General features: G+C 39.1%; 1 protein-coding gene across 1 annotated transcript; it reads right to left on the reverse strand.

Moving 5' to 3' along the window:
• On the reverse strand, positions 540-18,051 carry LOC109819499. The gene is made up of 3 exons (XM_020385240.1): positions 17,487-18,051; positions 10,820-11,007; positions 540-1,273 (listed from the first exon to the last, which is right to left on the reverse strand). The coding sequence occupies exons 1-3, from the start codon at positions 17,902-17,904 to the stop codon at positions 752-754; spliced, it is 1,128 nt and encodes a 375-aa protein (XP_020240829.1). The 5' UTR covers positions 17,905-18,051; the 3' UTR covers positions 540-751.

An 18,276-nucleotide genomic window follows, 5' to 3' on the forward strand; every position in this document is an offset into this window, starting at 1 on the left:
AACGAAGAATAGTAATTTACGTATTAAATTATACAACTTTATTCCTTGAGCAGTTTTTTCTTCCTTGTGAACTCAGTTGTGTTCTCTTCCATTTTTTTCTCTCCCATAAAACGGTAGGTTAATGACCGCTTCTATGTATCAGCAAACAATCATTTTGTATCAATTATGCGCATACATCGTTTTTTTTTCGAAAGGAAGGTTTCTAATCGTCGAAGTAATTTGTTGGATCTGAGCTGGAAAAGAAAATGAAGCTTTCTTGTCTTTTTTCAGACGTGCATCAACTAAAACGGATATATGCAATTCTATCTCGAAGTTCTTTCAACAGTCGTACACAAAAACTCCAAATTTCATCTCAAAGTTCCTTCATCATAAAATGGTTGCTCTTTGTAAACGCCAGCCTACTTGCATTGTCAATTTATAATAAATCAGAATCAGGGTATTCACAAAAGTAACATCAGTGACAAATGGCTAATTTTTGATATTTTTACTGTAACAACTTAATCAGTATTACCGCCCAGGAAGCATGCAATAACTGGAAAAGACATCAAGGACAAAGCCAGCTTTATGGGCACATTTATATGTAATTAATTCACGCAAATTAGTCCCATACCTTTACAATCAACCCGAGAAGCCAGCCAAAGCTTCGAGCGACATCATTTACAGAACGATGAAGGTCCAAAGATAACCCCTTTACAAATTTTAGGTAATAAACAGGAAACAAAAGAAAAGAGAAAACCTTAGGACTCTTTATTCAAGACCTCTCCACAAGTTCATAGTCAGAAGTGTGTTCATAGGATGGCTTTCTGCTCAACGGTGGTAAGGATACATCTGAGGAAACCAAAGAATAGCCATGATCAACTGAATCCATGGATGATGAATTCCTATACTTTCTCTGCAAAAGGATAGTGTCACTGTCTTCTGCCTCACTGTAGGCGTCATATTCTCTGCTGCTAATTTGTTTTCTGCTTTCGGTGGAAGAATTTGCCTCTCTTGCGACATCAGGGGAATCAAACCACCTATCAAAGTACTGTAGGGTTTTTGCTTCTGTCGCCTGCTGTTGGATATCATCAGAGGAGCTGTCAGAAATATGCTTCTGAGATTCAGAGCCTGTAGTTTGATCCTTGTTCGGATTTGTGTGGATTGCCTCCTGTTGGGTATCTATTTCCTTGTCACTTGTGTTCAAGAAAGAGCTCTCAGCTACAGCATGCTGAGGCTCCAGTTGTAATCTATCTTGCATCTTCTTTTTCAGATTTATGCGCATCTCTTCCACAATCTGGAAACCAATTGCTTATTCAGAGAATATGTAAACCACATCGTATGATGGACTCCTTTATATGGTACAGTTCAAAGAAAATAAGAAAAACTCATTCTGTGTAACACATGGAAGAAGAATCAAAAGTTGGGATTCAAAAGGATATGAATACCTGCACATACAGCCACACTTGTATAGGAGCCTCGCTTGTATAGGACAGGATACAAATACGGATATTAAATATATCAACAGATGTTAAATAATAATATAATTTTGTTGGTTGAGATCCCTCCTGATTTTTCAAGATTTTTTACTTAAAACTTTTATTTGGGTAAGTTAAACTTTGGAGAAACTTGCACCAAACCCCTCTGTTTATAAATCACAGAGAATCCCCTTGAATATGTAATATTATCTTTTCTGGTAAGGTAGGTAAAAGGGCATTTAGACTCACTTTCCCACTTGAAAGATGAATTTAAATGCATGAACCTATTGAAGCCCAACTCTCTCTTTTGTGTCTGTGTGTGCGGGTGTTGTTGTAGGGTGGTTTTCTTTTGGTGGGGTGGGGTGTTGTTGGGGAGATGGGGGCTGTCTCAGACTATTCAAGCAGAGAGCATAGATTCTAACTGTGGTTTCGGTTTTTTTTCATATATACCCCTCAAATCAATTGCAAATTTACCCTCAATCTTGAATTTTGCAAATTTATCCCTCAATTCCCTTCACATTGGATATTTATACCCCTCATTTATTATGTTAGGGAATATACTTAGTATATTCCTTGAAGTTATGTTAGTAGGAGAAATTAGTTAATGACAAATATACCCTTTCTAATTAATACTAATTATATTCCTAATGCAAAAATCATTTGCCCTTTCTTCTCCATCAATAAAACACACTAATACACCATGTTCCCCTCACTTCTCTTTAATTTCTTCTTCTTCTACCTCATCTTTTCTTCTCATGCAGAGTTCAAGATTTGGAGCTTATTACCTCAGGCTTGTTTTCGACTCTTCCTCCTTTGAGAACTTCAATGTCAGTGAATATTCTTTTTGGCTAACAATTTGAAGGTAGTACCGAAGGGCAATATCACCAGTGAGATTTTGTGGAAGAACATGAGAACCCAAATTTCACCTCTGATGAAAGAATATTTGGTTATCACCAGTGAGATTTTGTGGAAGAACATGAGAACCCAAATTTCACCTCTGATGAAAGAATATTTGGTGGGTGTGGATGGCAAGGTATTGGAGTTCAATCCTGATTCAAAATCATATGCCTTTCTGAATGCCATTGAAATCATCCAAGTCCTAGATGATATGTAAGCGACTGAATAAAGTGGAAGACAACAGTGCAGATAGTTCTCAAATTGACAAATCATTCAAGTCTTTATTTGGTTAATTGGGAGGAGGGGTAGAAAGGTCAGTACACAATTCTACCGTTTGAATTCCAATATTGTTAAGTGAGGGGTAGAAAGATCTAATGTGAAAGTATTAGAGAGAAAATTTGCAATCAGTATTTAAGTGGTAAATTTGCAAATATGGATGATTTAAGGGGTATAGACATGAAACACCTTTGTCGTTTATACGCAGTCGAAAAGGACCGAATACTGTTTCCATCAACATAGTCATGAGTAATAATATAGACAGCACTTTATTTGCCAAATGCAACATTTACCATTAAGCAGTACAACAAATAGGATTTCAACTCTGCAGAAACTGAATGCTTTAACTCAATCACACAATCTTTATGCCTTCTTACAGAAAATGCGGCATCTTATTATGTCTATTTAAACTGGAGTTGCAAAGTAAATGCAAATGTGCGCAAACTGCAAGTGCACAAAAGAATATGAATACTTTCCAATAGCATCACACAATTTTATGTTTCTTATACACAAGAGGCATTTTAATATGTTACTCTATTTAGAAATGCAGTTAATAAGTAAATGCGGATGTGCACTAACAGCTTGTGCACAAAACCATATGATAACAACTATTGACATCTTGAATTTTGCAAATTTATCCCTCAATTCCCTTCACATTGGATATTTATACCCCTCATTTATTATGTTAGGGAATATACTTAGTATATTCCTTGAAGTTATGTTAGTAGGAGAAATTAGTTTTTTTTTTTTGATAGAAAGAGAGGCAGCACTCTCGGAAATATATAAATAAAACCTACTTTGCCACCCGGCGAGGTGTAGCAAAACCCCTCACATCATCCGAAATACAAGAACGCACCTAATCGGGTGGAACCTCAACAACATGAACACCAATGGGAAAAGAAAAAGCAAAAGACGCTAAGCGATCCGCAATAACGTTCGCTTCACGAAAAATATGTCGGAACTGGATCTCCCAATCCCTACGCAAGAAGCCTTGCGCCAGAGAGACGAGGCTGAATAAGGGGTGACAACGCTCCATAGGTTTGCTAAGTAACAGAACCGTCAATTGCGAATCTGTTTCCAGGCAAACCCTCCTGTATCCCCTGTCCCAAGCAAGCCTGAGACCCGACACAATGCCCCACAATTCCGCCAAAGGAACCGAGCAAAGTCCGATGTTGTGGACAAAACCCACAAGCCACTTGCCATCTGAGCCCCGAATGATACCTCCTGAAGCGGCCAGACCATCCCGACCGAACCATCCGTATTCAACTTGACCCACTGTTTAGGAGGCCGGGTCCAGTTGACAAGGATCTCATCCACACTCCTCATGTTCGTAACACGATCCAAAACAGACGCCTCCTTATATTCCTTGACAATGCCAAGAACAAAATCCGCTTTATCTCCCATGAATCTCTCCTTCCTAAAAACCCAAGAATTGCGCCACTTCCAGATATTCCACAAGGCGACTGCAAAAATGCTTGCCCAAGCATTATCCTTAACACTAGGCCCAGAGTGTAAAAGATTAAGCCTCAGCCACTGAGCATAGTTAGGCCCATAAAACTCAGTCCACGAGAAAGGAGGCTCCAGCTTGGTCCAAATATCAGTAACAACACCACAGTCCCTGAACAGATGAAGGGCTGATTCAGGCTCTGAAGAACAGCAGGGGCAAGCGTTATCCTCAGTAAGGTGTCTGCGCCGTCTCTCGGCGTTCGTCAGGACACCACCCCGGACCACCAGCCAGGCAAAAGTTCTCACCCGTTCTTGAGCCTTAATTTTCCAAATAACTCTGAACACTGGGGAATCAATTTCCACGAACAAACTCCGATTATGCACCAGCTTGTAGGCCGTAAAAACCGAGTAACCCCCATCCTTCGATTCATCCCATCGAATAATATCCTGGCTGTTCTCCTCTTCAACCACGACAGTAGCGGCTAATTTGAGCAAAATCCTAGATGGCAACAGAGAGCTAAGAACATCCCACTTCCAACCTATACCTGGGTTCCAAAAGTGGCTCACAGTGGCGTCTAAAAACTCCGGACTGATCACTCCCAAGGCCTCCTTTTCCAAACTGACATCGAGGAGCCATTTATCTCTCCAGAACCGGATCAGTTCGCCATCACCTAGCTGCCAAGACGAGCCTTTCACAACAACTTTCTTAACAGCCTTTTTAATACTTCTCCATGCCGGTGAAGGATCATTATGCACAGACAAAGAAGGGCGAATGTATTTTGCTCTCAGAACTTGCACCCAAAGGCAGTCATTGTCATTAAGAAATTTCCAAGCTAATTTACCTGTCAAGGCAAGGTTTAGCTCACGCATACACTTCAGCCCGAAACCTCCCCGGTCTTTGGGTTTTGTAATTTCCTCCCAATGAACCATGTGCATCTTCCTGTTTTCTCCCCACGAACCCCAAACGAAGGAGCGAGTGATTTGATCAATTTTATCGCAAACCGACCCCGGGAGATCAATGCAGGCCATTGTGTACACCGGAAGTGAAGTGATGACGGATTTGGCGAGCGTGATCCGTCCCGCAAGACTGAGGTTCTTACTCCGCCATCCGGACAGCTTGTTATTGATCTTTTGCAACAAGGGATCGAAAGTGTGCTTATCAATCTTTTTGTGAAGTAAGGGCATACCAAGGTAAACCCCAAAATCAGAAGTCACTGAGAAACCGCTCTCCCACTGAATTCTTTGAGCCAAATCAGCCTCAACATTTGGCGATATGAAGATCTTGGACTTGAGGGGATTAATTTTTTGTCCCGAGGACCTACAAAAGCGGTCAAGGCATTCCTTGACGACACGAACTTGAGCAACCGAGGCCTCCGCCATAAGAAGGATGTCGTCCGCGAAAAGAATATGTGAAAGGGGAGGACCACCACGAGAGATACGAATGTGCTTCCAGATTCTTTCATCAACGGCCTTAATAATCATATGACTAAGTCTTTCCACGCAAAGAACAAAGAGGTAAGACGAGATCGAATCTCCTTGCCTAATCCCCCTCGTAGGCCTAATCAAACCCGTTCTTTCGCCATTCCATAAGACGTTCATGGTAGCCGACGAGGTACACTCCACTATCCACTCGATCCATCTATCGGGAAAGCCCGCATCATGGAGTGTATCGACAATGAAATCCCACCTTAAGCGATCGTAGGCCTTCTCCAAGTCGATTTTAATGATCATCCAACCCGACTTGCCTTTTTTAAATCTCATGGAATGAACGACCTCTTGGGCAAGGACAATATTGTCTGTAATAAGGCGGCCCGGGAGGAAACTACCTTGCATAGGACCAATAAGATCACGAAGAATCCCTTGCATACGATTTACAAGAACTTTTGTGATGATCTTGTAAGAAACGTTACAAAGGCTAATCGGACGAAAAAGACCGACTTTATTCGGGTTGCTCACCTTAGGAAGAAGCGAAATCAGCATATTATTAAGCCCAGCGGGAAGCTTACCACAATCAAAGAAATCCCTGACCGCAGTAATGACAGAGGCTCCGACGGTCTTCCAACATTTATGGTAGAAAACCGGTTGGAACCCGTCCGGCCCCGGCGCCTTAAGACCTCCCATTTGTTTGATGCCTCGATAAATATCCTCCTCCAAGAAAACATTCTGCAACTCGGACCAGGCAGCAGCAGGCAACTGTGGGAACAGTCCGTGAGGTGTGGCAATTGGATACATTTCTTGAATAGGAACCCGGTAAAGATCCCTGAAAAAATCGACCACCATAGCCTCGAGTTCATCTTCATTCGTAATCAGCGCACCTCCATCATTCAGCAGCGCACGAATCCTGTTATGTTTTCTCCGGATAACCGTGGAAGCGTGGAAAAACGCCGTATTTCTATCCCCGGAATTCAGCCACGATTCTCTGGATTTTTGAAACCATAGGAGTTCCTCACGTTCAAGCACAGTTTGGAGTTCCCCTTTTTGCTGCTCCTCCTTAGCCATCAGTTCAGACGTAGGCCCTTTCTCAATCTCCATCTGCGTCTTATCAAGTTCAGCAAGAAGCAAGGTCTTCTTCTCATGTATATTGCCGAAGCATTTCCTATTCCAGTCTAGCAGTTTGTCCTTCAGCGCAGCCAAGGCAATATTAGCAGGACAATCCCTCTTCCAATTCTGATGAATAAATTCCAAGAAGTCGGGATGAGTAAGCCAAGCAATTTCAAAACGAAAAGGCCGACGACTTTTATCGTAGCGGCATTTAGGCTCAAGGCTAAGCAAAAGTAGCGTATGATCCGAACCAAACTTAGGAAGATGACGGACACTCGTGTTCGGCCATTTGATGCAAACTTCAAGATTCATAAGGAAACGATCGAGTCTTTTGGAGATAAGAGTGCTCGGAGTAAGCCCTCGGGACCACGTGAAACTTTGTCCCGCAAAGCCTATGTCGATGAGGCCATTGTTTGAGATCAACTCTCGAAATTCTGAGGAATCCAGATGAAGGACTCCGGAGCCTCCTTGTCTTTCCTCCAATCCCACAATACAATTGAAGTCACCTCCCACAAGAACCGGACTCCTACAGCAGCCGATCTCGTTTGACAGTGCAGCCCAAAAATTGCGTCGTTTATGGACAGTCGGCGGAGCGTAAGTAACAATGAGTTGAACCTGAAGGTCACCTTTACTAACCGCAGCACTGATGAAATGAGTATTCTTATAACGAACCCTTACATCGATCTCATCGGGTTCCAAACAAGCCAAATACCACCCTTGAACCCTTGGGCCTCAACCCTATCGCTTGCTCCTAATCTCAGCCTATCACAGATCTTCTGGGCATTCTCCCCTGAAATGTGAGTCTCAATCAACGCGATAACGTCAATACGGTGACAACGAATCATGTAATTCACAGTGTTAATGAAACCGGATTTACCCGCCCCACGATAATTCCATACAATACAATTCATAATGGAAACAAAGGGGGTTTCGAAATAACAAACCCATTACAGGTTCTGGCTCGAGCTACTGAGCTCGACCCCCTCGATCTTATCATCTTCTTGGCTACCAGAAACATTCCCAGGATCGACATTTCTGATTGCAACATCAGCAGCCTCTGAGGAAATGGGTAGAGAAGAGTCAGCCTCAATATTGGGCCCAAACACTTCGCCACAATTAGGCCCAAGCCTGTTAGCTGGGTTGAGCGAATGTGATGCAATATCTTCTAGAGTTTGGTCCCTTCTAAGCAGAACATAATGAGGCTGCTCATAATTTGCCCTAGGCCTTTTGGACGGGCCCAATTTCAAGCTCTCACTTGGGCTTGCAATCTGAAGAGGCCCGTTACCTTTTCCATGCTTGAATTTTCTGTCAGTCTTTTTTCTGCTTCTATTATTACCCATCAAGGCTTTTGACGTATCCCCATAATTTCTATTAAAACCACTACCTTCTGACAAATACGGCTCTGCAGAAACTATGGCCTTCCCTTTGTCTCTCTTTTCTTTCTCTGCTCCCTTGTTTCCCTCTTTCGGAGTATCATTGTTGTGCCCGAAATTTCTTCCTGCTTCTTGATTTTCCTTCTTTGAGTATGAATCCAAACGTTCCCCTGAAACCTCTTCCTCCTGCAGGTTCTCCAAAACTTTAAACCCATCAGATCTCGAGGGATTTTTCAATGGCCCGAATCCCTGCTTGAATTTAGGGTTAGGGTTAGGGTTTACCCACTCAGCATGCCTTGCCGGCCGCCGCCTGGGTTTTGGCAACATCCAACCGCCGAATTTCTCTTCGCCCGCCGGAGTTCTCCTATTCGGATCGATGCGTTGATCTTTGCACGCCTCCGCCTCCTTCTGTTTCTTTTCAATGTTCGATGGCAGGGTAGGACAATTTGGTTGGAAGTGTCCGTACCGACCACAATGGAAGCAGATGGAATGTAGGTTCTCATACTCCACTAAATATCGGTTTCCATTGATGAACACCGAACCCTTCAGCGGTTTTGTCAAATCTATCTCGACACAAACCCTCGCATACCTACCTCTATTAGCATGTAAGGTTTTCTTGTCCACCTTGATCGGCCTCCCCATCCCGGCAGCAACTTGTAACAGAACTCCTTCCTCGTATAAGAAAACAGGAAGATTTGAAATTCGCACCCAGGCCGGAGTGGTCGCAACGACGACTCCTTCCTCGTATAAGAAAACAGGAAGATTTGAAATTCGCACCCAGGCCGGAGTGGTCGCAACGACGTCCGTAAGAGGGTCGAAAGTTGGCGTCCATGGTTTAAGGACCAGATAATGTCCAAACATTGACCATGGACCCCAGTGAGTACTCTCATATAATCATCTGCACTAGAGAATTTAACCATGTAGTAAGCATTCGGCAAATCAATGAGTCTGAAGTGCCCCTTTGGTTTCCAAAGTTCCTTTCACCTTTCTAGCCATGACATCGAACGGAATCAGAGTCCCAAGGGTTTTGACCACCATTGTAGAGGTCTAGGCCGACGCTAGCGTCTTCAACACCTCTGTTTCAATCGTCACTCTTGGATCACCATCTGCACCCTCAGGGAAAGCGACTTTGATTTTACCATCAAGAAACCCATCTGGCAAACTAGCTCTCACCTCCTCTTCAGTTTCCACACATTCTTCCTCCTTCTCAACAGCTTCAACGGTAACTTCTTTGCTGGTGACCAGATCTTTCCAAAGCCTAGTTGCTGCCAAGGGTTGTTCCAGTCGACTTACCTAGCCCACCCCCTCAGCAGCAGTAGGCACTTCATCCATGGTCACTTCATTCGTCTTCGGGTCATCCTTCTGAGTTGAATCATTCGGTCCTGGTGGCTGGTCGGGATTCACCACATCCGTCGTAATGTCCATCATGTTCATGGCCATTCTTTTTCACTCTTAGGCTGGTCTGGGTTTGAAAGGGCAAGAGTGTGCAACGCAAATGTGAGTTAGTGAGTAGGAGAAATTAGTTAATGACAAATATACCCTTTCTAATTAATACTAATTATATTCCTAATGCAAAAATCATTTGCCCTTTCTTCTCCATCAGTAAAACACACTAATACACCATGTTCCCCTCACTTCTCTTTAATTTCTTCTTCTTCTTCTACCTCATCTTTTCTTCTCATGCAGAGTTCAAGATTTGGAGCTTATTACCTCAGGCTTGTTTTCGACTCTTCCTCCTTTGAGAACTTCAATGTCAGTGAATATTCTTTTTGGCTAACAATTTGAAGGTAGTACCGAAGGACAGTATCACCAGTGAGATTTTGTGGAAGAACATGAGAACCCAAATTTCACCTCTGATGAAAGAATATTTGGTTATCACCAGTGAGATTTTGTGGAAGAACATGAGAACCCAAATTTCACCTCTGATGAAAGAATATTTGGTGGGTGTGGATGGCAAGGTATTGGAGTTCAATCCTGATTCAAAATCATATGCCTTTCTGAATGCCATTGAAATCATCCAAGTCCTAGATGATATGTAAGCGACTGAATAAAGTGGAAGACAACAGTGCAGATAGATCTCAAATTGACAAATCATTCAAGTCTTTATTTGGTTAATTGGGAGGAGGGGTAGAAAGGTCAGGACACAATTCTACTGTTTGAATTCCAATATTGTTAAGTGAGGGGTAGAAAGATCTAATGTGAAAGTATTAGAGAGTAAATTTGCAATCAGTATTTAAGTGGTAAATTTGCAAATATGGATGATTTAAGGCGTATAGACATGAAACACCTTTGTAGTTTATACGCAGTCGAAAAGGACCGAATACTGTTTCCATCAACATAGTCATGAGTAATAATATAGACACAGTACTTTATTTGCCAAATGCAACATTTACCATTAAGCAGTACAACAAATAGGATTTCAACTCTGCAGAAACTGAATGCTTTAACTCAATCACACAATCTTTATGCCTTCTTACAGAAAATGCGGCATCTTATTATGTCTATTTAAACTGGAGTTGCAAAGTAAATGCAAATGTGCGCAAACTGCAAGTGCACAAAAGAATATGAATACTTGTGAACTTAATCACACAATTTTATGTTTCTTATACACAAGAGGCATTTTAATATGTTACTCTATTTAGAAATGCAGTTAATAAGTAAATGCGGATGTGCACTAACAGCTTGTGCACAAAACCATATGATAACAACTATTGACATTAACGCAAAGAGTAAGAAATCCAGGTGCGGAACTATGACCTGACCCACTGAATTAGAAGATGAAGCATGATTTCAAATCTAGACTCAGAAATATGTGTAAAATTAAACTCTTGCCTGCTGGGTTGATAAGAAATCAGACTCAACCCTATTCAACCTCGGATGCAAAAGAGCAAAGTATATCTTCCAGAAGCTTTTCTCAGTCATGAAACGTGGGCAAAGGCTTATTCTAAGTGTAGATAAACTTGGAACCAGACGTTCAACAGTTTCTATATGGTCTCTTTGATGATGGGACATATGAAAATCTGCAAAATAATACAAAACCAGATTAGATTAACCTGTTTCTATTTCTATATGGTTTTTCTCCCCCCTCATAGAAATCACCTTTAAAATAGGATGACTATATGAAAACCAACTTTAAAGTTATATTAATACATAAGCCACCTTTAAAGGAGTTCCCAGTAATAATCAACCACCTTGACTAGTTTTTTGGTAAAATGGCGATTGGTATCTTACAAAAAACCTCATCAACTTGTAATATTTCATGTCACATTACTGATTTGCTTCTTTTTAAAACACCTGAAAGCACTTCTTAACTATAAGATAAATCAAAATTTCACTGCAAAATAGGTTAAATGTGGTTGATTGCTACCAGAACCCCTTTAAAGGTGGTTTCTGTATTAACTGAACTTTAAAGTTGGTTTTCATTGTCACGCTAGTTTAAAGTTGTTTTTTTTTTGTTTTTTGTTTTTTGTTTTTTGTTTTTTTTTGGGGGGGGGGGGGGGGCTTTCTTTAAAGTATAATACTATTAACTATAAATGAAAGACCAAATATTATTCAAGGAATAATTGGAGATGTAGTGGTTTCTTTACTAGCAATCCCAATTAGTATAATTTGTGCTAGCAATAATGGAATAATTATTTGCAAAAAAATTATAAATGAGCTATCATGCAAATGAAGAGTTTGATAAAAACTTGACAAATAACAACCATAGCAAGAGAGTTTTAAAGTTGAACTTAATTTAAAAAATTACAAAAAATGGAAAAAAGTCATTTTTGTATCCACTAAAGCTTCAAGCAATTAGAAAGATACGATGATGATGAAGAAAATGAGTCACAGAAAATATAATGACACAGAGAAAATGTTGTGAGCTTTTCAAAATTGCTAATATAATGCACATCAACATTTGCATTTCCTCTAGGTGTCATTCAGTTTTAGAGGGCGCGGTTTGGGGGGGAAGTGACACTTTCTTTAAAGTATAATACTATTAACTATAAATGAAAGTCCAACTATTATTCAAGGAATAATTGGAGATGTAGTGGTTTCTTTACTAGCAATCCAATTAGTATAATTTGTGCTAGCAATTATAGAATAATTATCTTGCAGAACATTTATAAATGAGCTATCATGCAAATCAAGAGTTTGATAAAAACTTGACAAATAACAACCGTAGCAAGAGAATTTTAATGTTGAACTTAATTCAAAAAAATTATAAAAAATGTAAAAAGAGTCATTTTTGTATCCATTAAAGCTTCAAGTAGTTAGAAAGATACGATGATGAAGAAGAAAACGAGTCACAAAAACTATAATGACACAAATAAAATGTTGTGAGCTTTTCAAAGTTGCTAATATAATACACATCAACAATTGTATTTCCTCTAAGCGTCATTTAGTTTTAGAGCTCAACTTTTCCCACATTAAAGATACCCCTGCTTCATTACGAATTGAAGCAAAAATGTACATATGCTACATTAAGTCGCCATAATAGCATAAAAACCTATTGTTTAAAAGCTAGATCTCTGTCTCTTTTATTTTCGACTAAATTGCACTTAAATGCCCTGTAGTTTCACCAACCTTGCATTTTAATGCCCCCTATTTTAAATCAGTTACTTAAATGCTCAAAGTATTTAGGTATTGCAGAAAATGCCCCAAAGTTAAAAAAAACTTAGATGCATTAACTTTTCTCTACGTATCTAAGAATATCACATAACTGAGGGTATTAAAGTGCATCTTTTAGGAACTTTAGGGTATCTAAGTGAGAATATTTACAAATTAAGGGCATTCATATACAACATTTGGTAAACAAGAGAGCACCAAAATGCAACATTGGGTAAATAAAATGACACCAACGTGCAACATTTAAAAATTTTGGGGCATTTAACTGCCAACACTTAAAATACTTTGGGGGCATGAGCACGATTTTAAAATATGGGGCACTAAAGTGCAAGGTTGATGAAACTATAAGGTATTTAAATGCAATCTACCCTTTATTTTTCTTTCCATCCTCTATTATTTTTCTTTATTACATTTTTACCAGAATGTCTAAGTTAAACAATTAAGGATATTTAGGAAAAGTAGTGTGCTAAATTTCAACCCCTACTATTCACACTTCACCTTTGGTTTGCTATTTATTCTTTTGGTTTTTGCCTGACGTGATGGGGAACAACCCTGTAAGGAGAGTATGGCTGTGGTGATGGGGCTAGAGCTTTAGTAAGGTAAGAGTTATGAGTAATGTTAGAGGATGATTGAGATTAATTTAGATTATTATTTTTCATTTTTGGGCAATGGATAAAGAACAAGAAGGTTTGTGAATTTCATCAAACCAATGGTTGAAGCTGACCCAACTATCACCTCCTCAATGGTGGAAGCCACCTTGATGGAGGACATCGATGACGACTTCCCCCATTTCGAGACTCTCTTTGTTTTGTTCAGTTGACAATAACAACGTACTCATTTCTCAAATTCTAATTCAAACTCAATTTCAGAAAGAGAAGTCATCTAAAGGGCCTAGGATCAAAGAAGGTAGCTAGAATAAGAATAGGATCAAGAACAAGAGGTTCTTATGATCCTCTGGAGATCGTGGCCACATATTTGACTTCTTTTTGTCCAGGTATTCAATCCAAAAATAAAAGTTGCAACATCTATTATTTTCTCTGAGACTTATTAACAATAAGCTTTGTTAGTTTTGTTTATAGGATCTGATGTCTCTCGTCTATTGGTATATGAATCCCATGGCTTATAATGAGCACCTTTGTGAATGTATAAAAAGATTTTTTTTTTACCCTCAAAACTTTAGGCTATTATTGGTGGACTTATATTCAAAATGTTTTGATGTAGGAGTTTCAGATTTTGAAGGATAGGTTGTGAAATATGGATTTCTTATGATTTAAACTTCAAAAATTAAAGGGTATTATTGTTCACAAAATTTAGCTAGCGACTCGGTATAATGGAATCTCTTATTTTTAGTTTAAGAAATACTAAAAGTATGAAATATAGATTGACTACATAATTAACAAATTTCTAGTGATCAAGAAAAAAAATTTAATTTGGTTATAAATGTTAGTGGTATATAGGTAGTGCTTGAGGTCCAGTCTAGCTTCACCAAAACGGTAGCTATGAGAATGTACTTGTAAGAAGCTTTATGTTCAATCAATTATTTTACATATAGGCACGGTTGAAAAATTACTTTAGTTTTGACGACATGTCATTTACTTAATGTAGAAAGGTGATATGAGTTTGATCTTTTATCATGTTCGATAGTTGATAATTGTTAGGTAAGTAAATCTTATTATCCCAGCTTTTTGTATAAACTCTTTCCTTGTCTAGGATAAGTTGTACTCCGTGGTTATAGAGCAGGGGGGTGTCATAATGGACAAAAGTTGGTTTTGTCTGCTTTTTGTGATTTTAAATTACTCAAATAAAATTTATGTTATGTTATGATTTTATTCTCATTCACATTAAAGCTTTAGCAAGTTTTAGAAATATGTACTAGTAAAGTAATTCTTATCTAGCTAGTATGTTCATCAAAAGGAATTGTAAGATTGGTAAACTATGGAGTTCCTGGGACTACAAGTTTGTCCATAAGAAAAAAAGGAAAACTAATTATGACTATACACGAGACACAAAAAAAGACATGGACAAACAATTTATAAAATCAAACATGGCTACACATATGTATAAAGAATAAAAAAGGTACATATGTACACATAAAGATAGATATGTTCCCGCATCTAGAAACTCAAAGCCATTCCTAATAAGACAGTAACTAACATACAAGAATTCATATTTCAATTATTACACATTTTTTATGACTTTTCAAAAGGAATGCATAGTCTCTTCAACTTTCTCTAGAATAGTTCCATAGACATGGCATTCCCATGTTTGCATGAGACATTTCTATGCACTATATCTAATATTCGATTTGATTTTATACAATATAAATTATGCAAATCTGAGTTATTATTTCTAGCAAGAATACTAAAATTTTTAATTTTTGCCAGAAGGACACAGATTCATGTTGTTGTTTGTATATAATAGGATTGCCTTGGTGATTAATCTATCATTCAGTTAATTCCTCAATTATCTTAATTCTATGAGATTCCGACTAGCATTAACTAATTCTCGAAGTTTCTATGCTATAGGAGGGAAGATATTCAGCTGCGAAGAAGACCATATTGAATTAGAAGCAATAATTAATTATGTACATGAGTTGGATGTTGCTTATAAAAGAGACAAAACTTAAAAATATAATCAATCACCTAACCAACATATTTAGTGATGGCAACCGACCAATCATAAGTATACAACTTTAATTATGTACATGAGTTGGTACTTGTTTATTTATTTGTATCATTGGTGTATCAATGTGTGAGTTGATACTTACTTATATAAGAGGCAGAACTTAAAAACATAATCAATCACCTAATCAACATATTTAGTGATGGAAACTGGCCAATGATGAGTATACAACTTTAATTATGTACATGAGTTAATACTTGTTTATTTATTTGTATTATTGGTGTATTGATGTGTGAGTGCGGTGGATTAGAGAATCAAAGAAAGGAAGTTTGTAGCATATCATTTTAATTGCTCGAGGTGTGTTCAGTTTGATCTTTATATCCATAATTTTAATGATCATTCAAGTTGTCCAAAGTCTTACAACAAATGATCATATCATATATGTCATTCTCTCGGTATGAGCCCTACAAAAACTTTGGTTTACTTCTTTGGCTATTTTCTGAATGAAAAAGATATTGTTATATGACATGGGACTTTGATGCATGCTTGCCAGTGAAAAAGTGCCTAATTATTCATATTTATTCCTATACCTTAATTGCTGAATGTCTACACTACTCACAGGTCCAATTTTTCACATGCTTTCCTAACTTCCTACTCTTATCTGATGGCTAGTTGGGATGAAATGAAGTATATTCATGGATCCTGCTAACACCACCAAACTTGATTTAAATCGATTGCATGGTTTCATGTACTTCCTCCACATTTTATCTTTCGCTTTTTGATGTTGAACTTGCTTGTTGATGTAACTTCGTCATGCTATTCCTCATTTTCAGGATTATTGTGTATTTGACCATTCATTTATTATAGTTTGTATGGATGTCAAATAGTTTCTCTTTTTTATATACATATGTTCATGTAATATGCAAGACAATGAAAACCATTCTCTGATGTTATGAGATGCTCCGAATCTTTGTTGGATGCGCCGGCTATGCCTCCCCTTGAAGACATAAAGTTTACTTTGTACATTGTTTATTAGGTTCAAAGTGGTGTCATTAGGAAACAGATGATCCTCCTAGGTTCCCTTGCATTCTTAAATGGAAAAATGTGTTTACGCCCCAAAATTAAGAACCTCATATGATTAAGCCCCTCACTTTCTAGGCAAGTGATTGGGCTGCAAAATTAAAGTTTTCATGCGTTTAGTCCTTACCAACCCATATTTTTCGTTAATCCCCAAAATACCCTTCATCTTCTTCCTCCTCACCTCCTTCATGCTCTTGTATTCTCTCTCTTCTCTATCCCACATCCACCTTCTCCCTCCTCTCTTCTCCTCCACCCCACCTCCGCCCTCTCGCATCTGCCCTCCTCTCTTCTCCTCCACCACACCTTTGCCCTCACATCCGCCCTCCTTTCTCCTACGCCTATCCTCCTCCTTCCTCTTTCCTACACCAAACTTCATTCAGCTCCCTCCTCTCTCTCCTCTCCATCTCCACTCCATCCTCGTCCCTCCTCCTATGCACCCTCCTTTTACTCACCTTCCTCTCTCCTCCTCTCTCATGTATAGTATCTCCACTTTCCTCGTCCCTCCTCCTATGCACCCTCCTTCTTTTACTCACCCTCCTCTCTCCTCCTCTCTCATGTATAGTATCTCCACTTTCCTTTCCTCCCCTTCCCTCCCTCATCTTTTGTTTCACTTCCAACTTCCTCTCTCCTCCTCCTCCATCTCCATCTATTCCTTCTCCCTCCAGCAACTAGAATATGAATAATGCAAATTTCATCCAAAAAAGTCAAAACATCCACGTTTTCCCATCAAATTACAAGAAAACTGATAACTTAATTACATAAAAAAATTAACATAAAGAGCATAGAGAACTTACAATCATCAATAGCGAAATGAATTTTGAAAGGATCGATGACACAGTTGTTGATTTTTGATAGGATTGATGTACATATAATGATGCAATGACAATGGAAGGTTGAAAATACACGTCTCATGGTAGGAAAAATGGATATAAGTTTGAAAAAAGCAAAGACTAAAATATCGTCACCTCACTGGTCACATTTCTGCAACCAGTGACCGATGTGTTTAGTATGTAGTAATGATTAATCAGACAGTACGTAGAAATACTATATTTATGGAAAAAGTCGCAACTTTGAAAAAGAACCAATCACAAAAATCCATGCTTTCTCATCAAATTTCAAGCCCACTGATCAGTTAAACTAGATAAACTCAAAGAAATACACAAAAAAAAAGAGAAGAAGAGCTTACAATCATCAACAGGGACTGGAAACTCCATCCAAGATTCAGGACACTTGACCAAATCCCTAACAAACATCACAACCTCCTCCCTCATCCCCCCACCACTACTACCACTCCGATTCCTCCTCCAAACACTGGAAATCCTCCCAATTCCGCTCTTCAATCCCCCACCAAACTCCGCCAAATCATTCAAAACCCCAGCAACCACCACTCTCCTCTCCAGTTGCTGCTGCTGCTGCTGCTGGTTGGTCAAAGCAGAGCTAGGGTTAGGGTTAGGGTTTCTCTTCTCTTTGTGAGGCGACGCCGGAGGCGAATCGGTGTAATCTGCCGCCGCTCCGATGAGGGGCGAGAGGAAGCAGGCGATGTCGAGGAGGTGGCGGCGAATCTCGTTCAGGTCGTCTTTGACGCCGCTGAAACCTCGAGCCATCAGCGATCGACGATGGCAGGGGAAGTAATTATTGAAGAGTGGATTTGGATTTATTAGGGTTTCTGATGATCGAAGAAGAAGAAGGAGAGGGGAGAATATAAAGGGGGAGTTGTCTCTCTCTCTCTCTCTCTCTCTCTCTCTTTTCCCGCAACGATCGAATTCTACTCTATTTATGTCTCCTCCTTTTAAGTAAAAAAAAAAAAAAATCAGTAGCCTTTGATTTTTATTGACTCTGGTCAGTTTCAGTTGCATTTTGAGTAAATTACAAGAAACCCATCTCATTTTATCAAGTTTTTTTTAAAGAAGAAAAAAGATCACTCATCCATGACAATTAATTAAACTGTTAATTTTATAATAGAATTTTGTTCTTCT

The sequence above is a fragment of the Asparagus officinalis genome, chromosome 8 (genome assembly GCF_001876935.1).
Source record: "Asparagus officinalis chromosome 8, Aspof.V1, whole genome shotgun sequence".
NCBI classification, from domain to species: Eukaryota; Viridiplantae; Streptophyta; class Magnoliopsida; order Asparagales; family Asparagaceae; genus Asparagus; species Asparagus officinalis.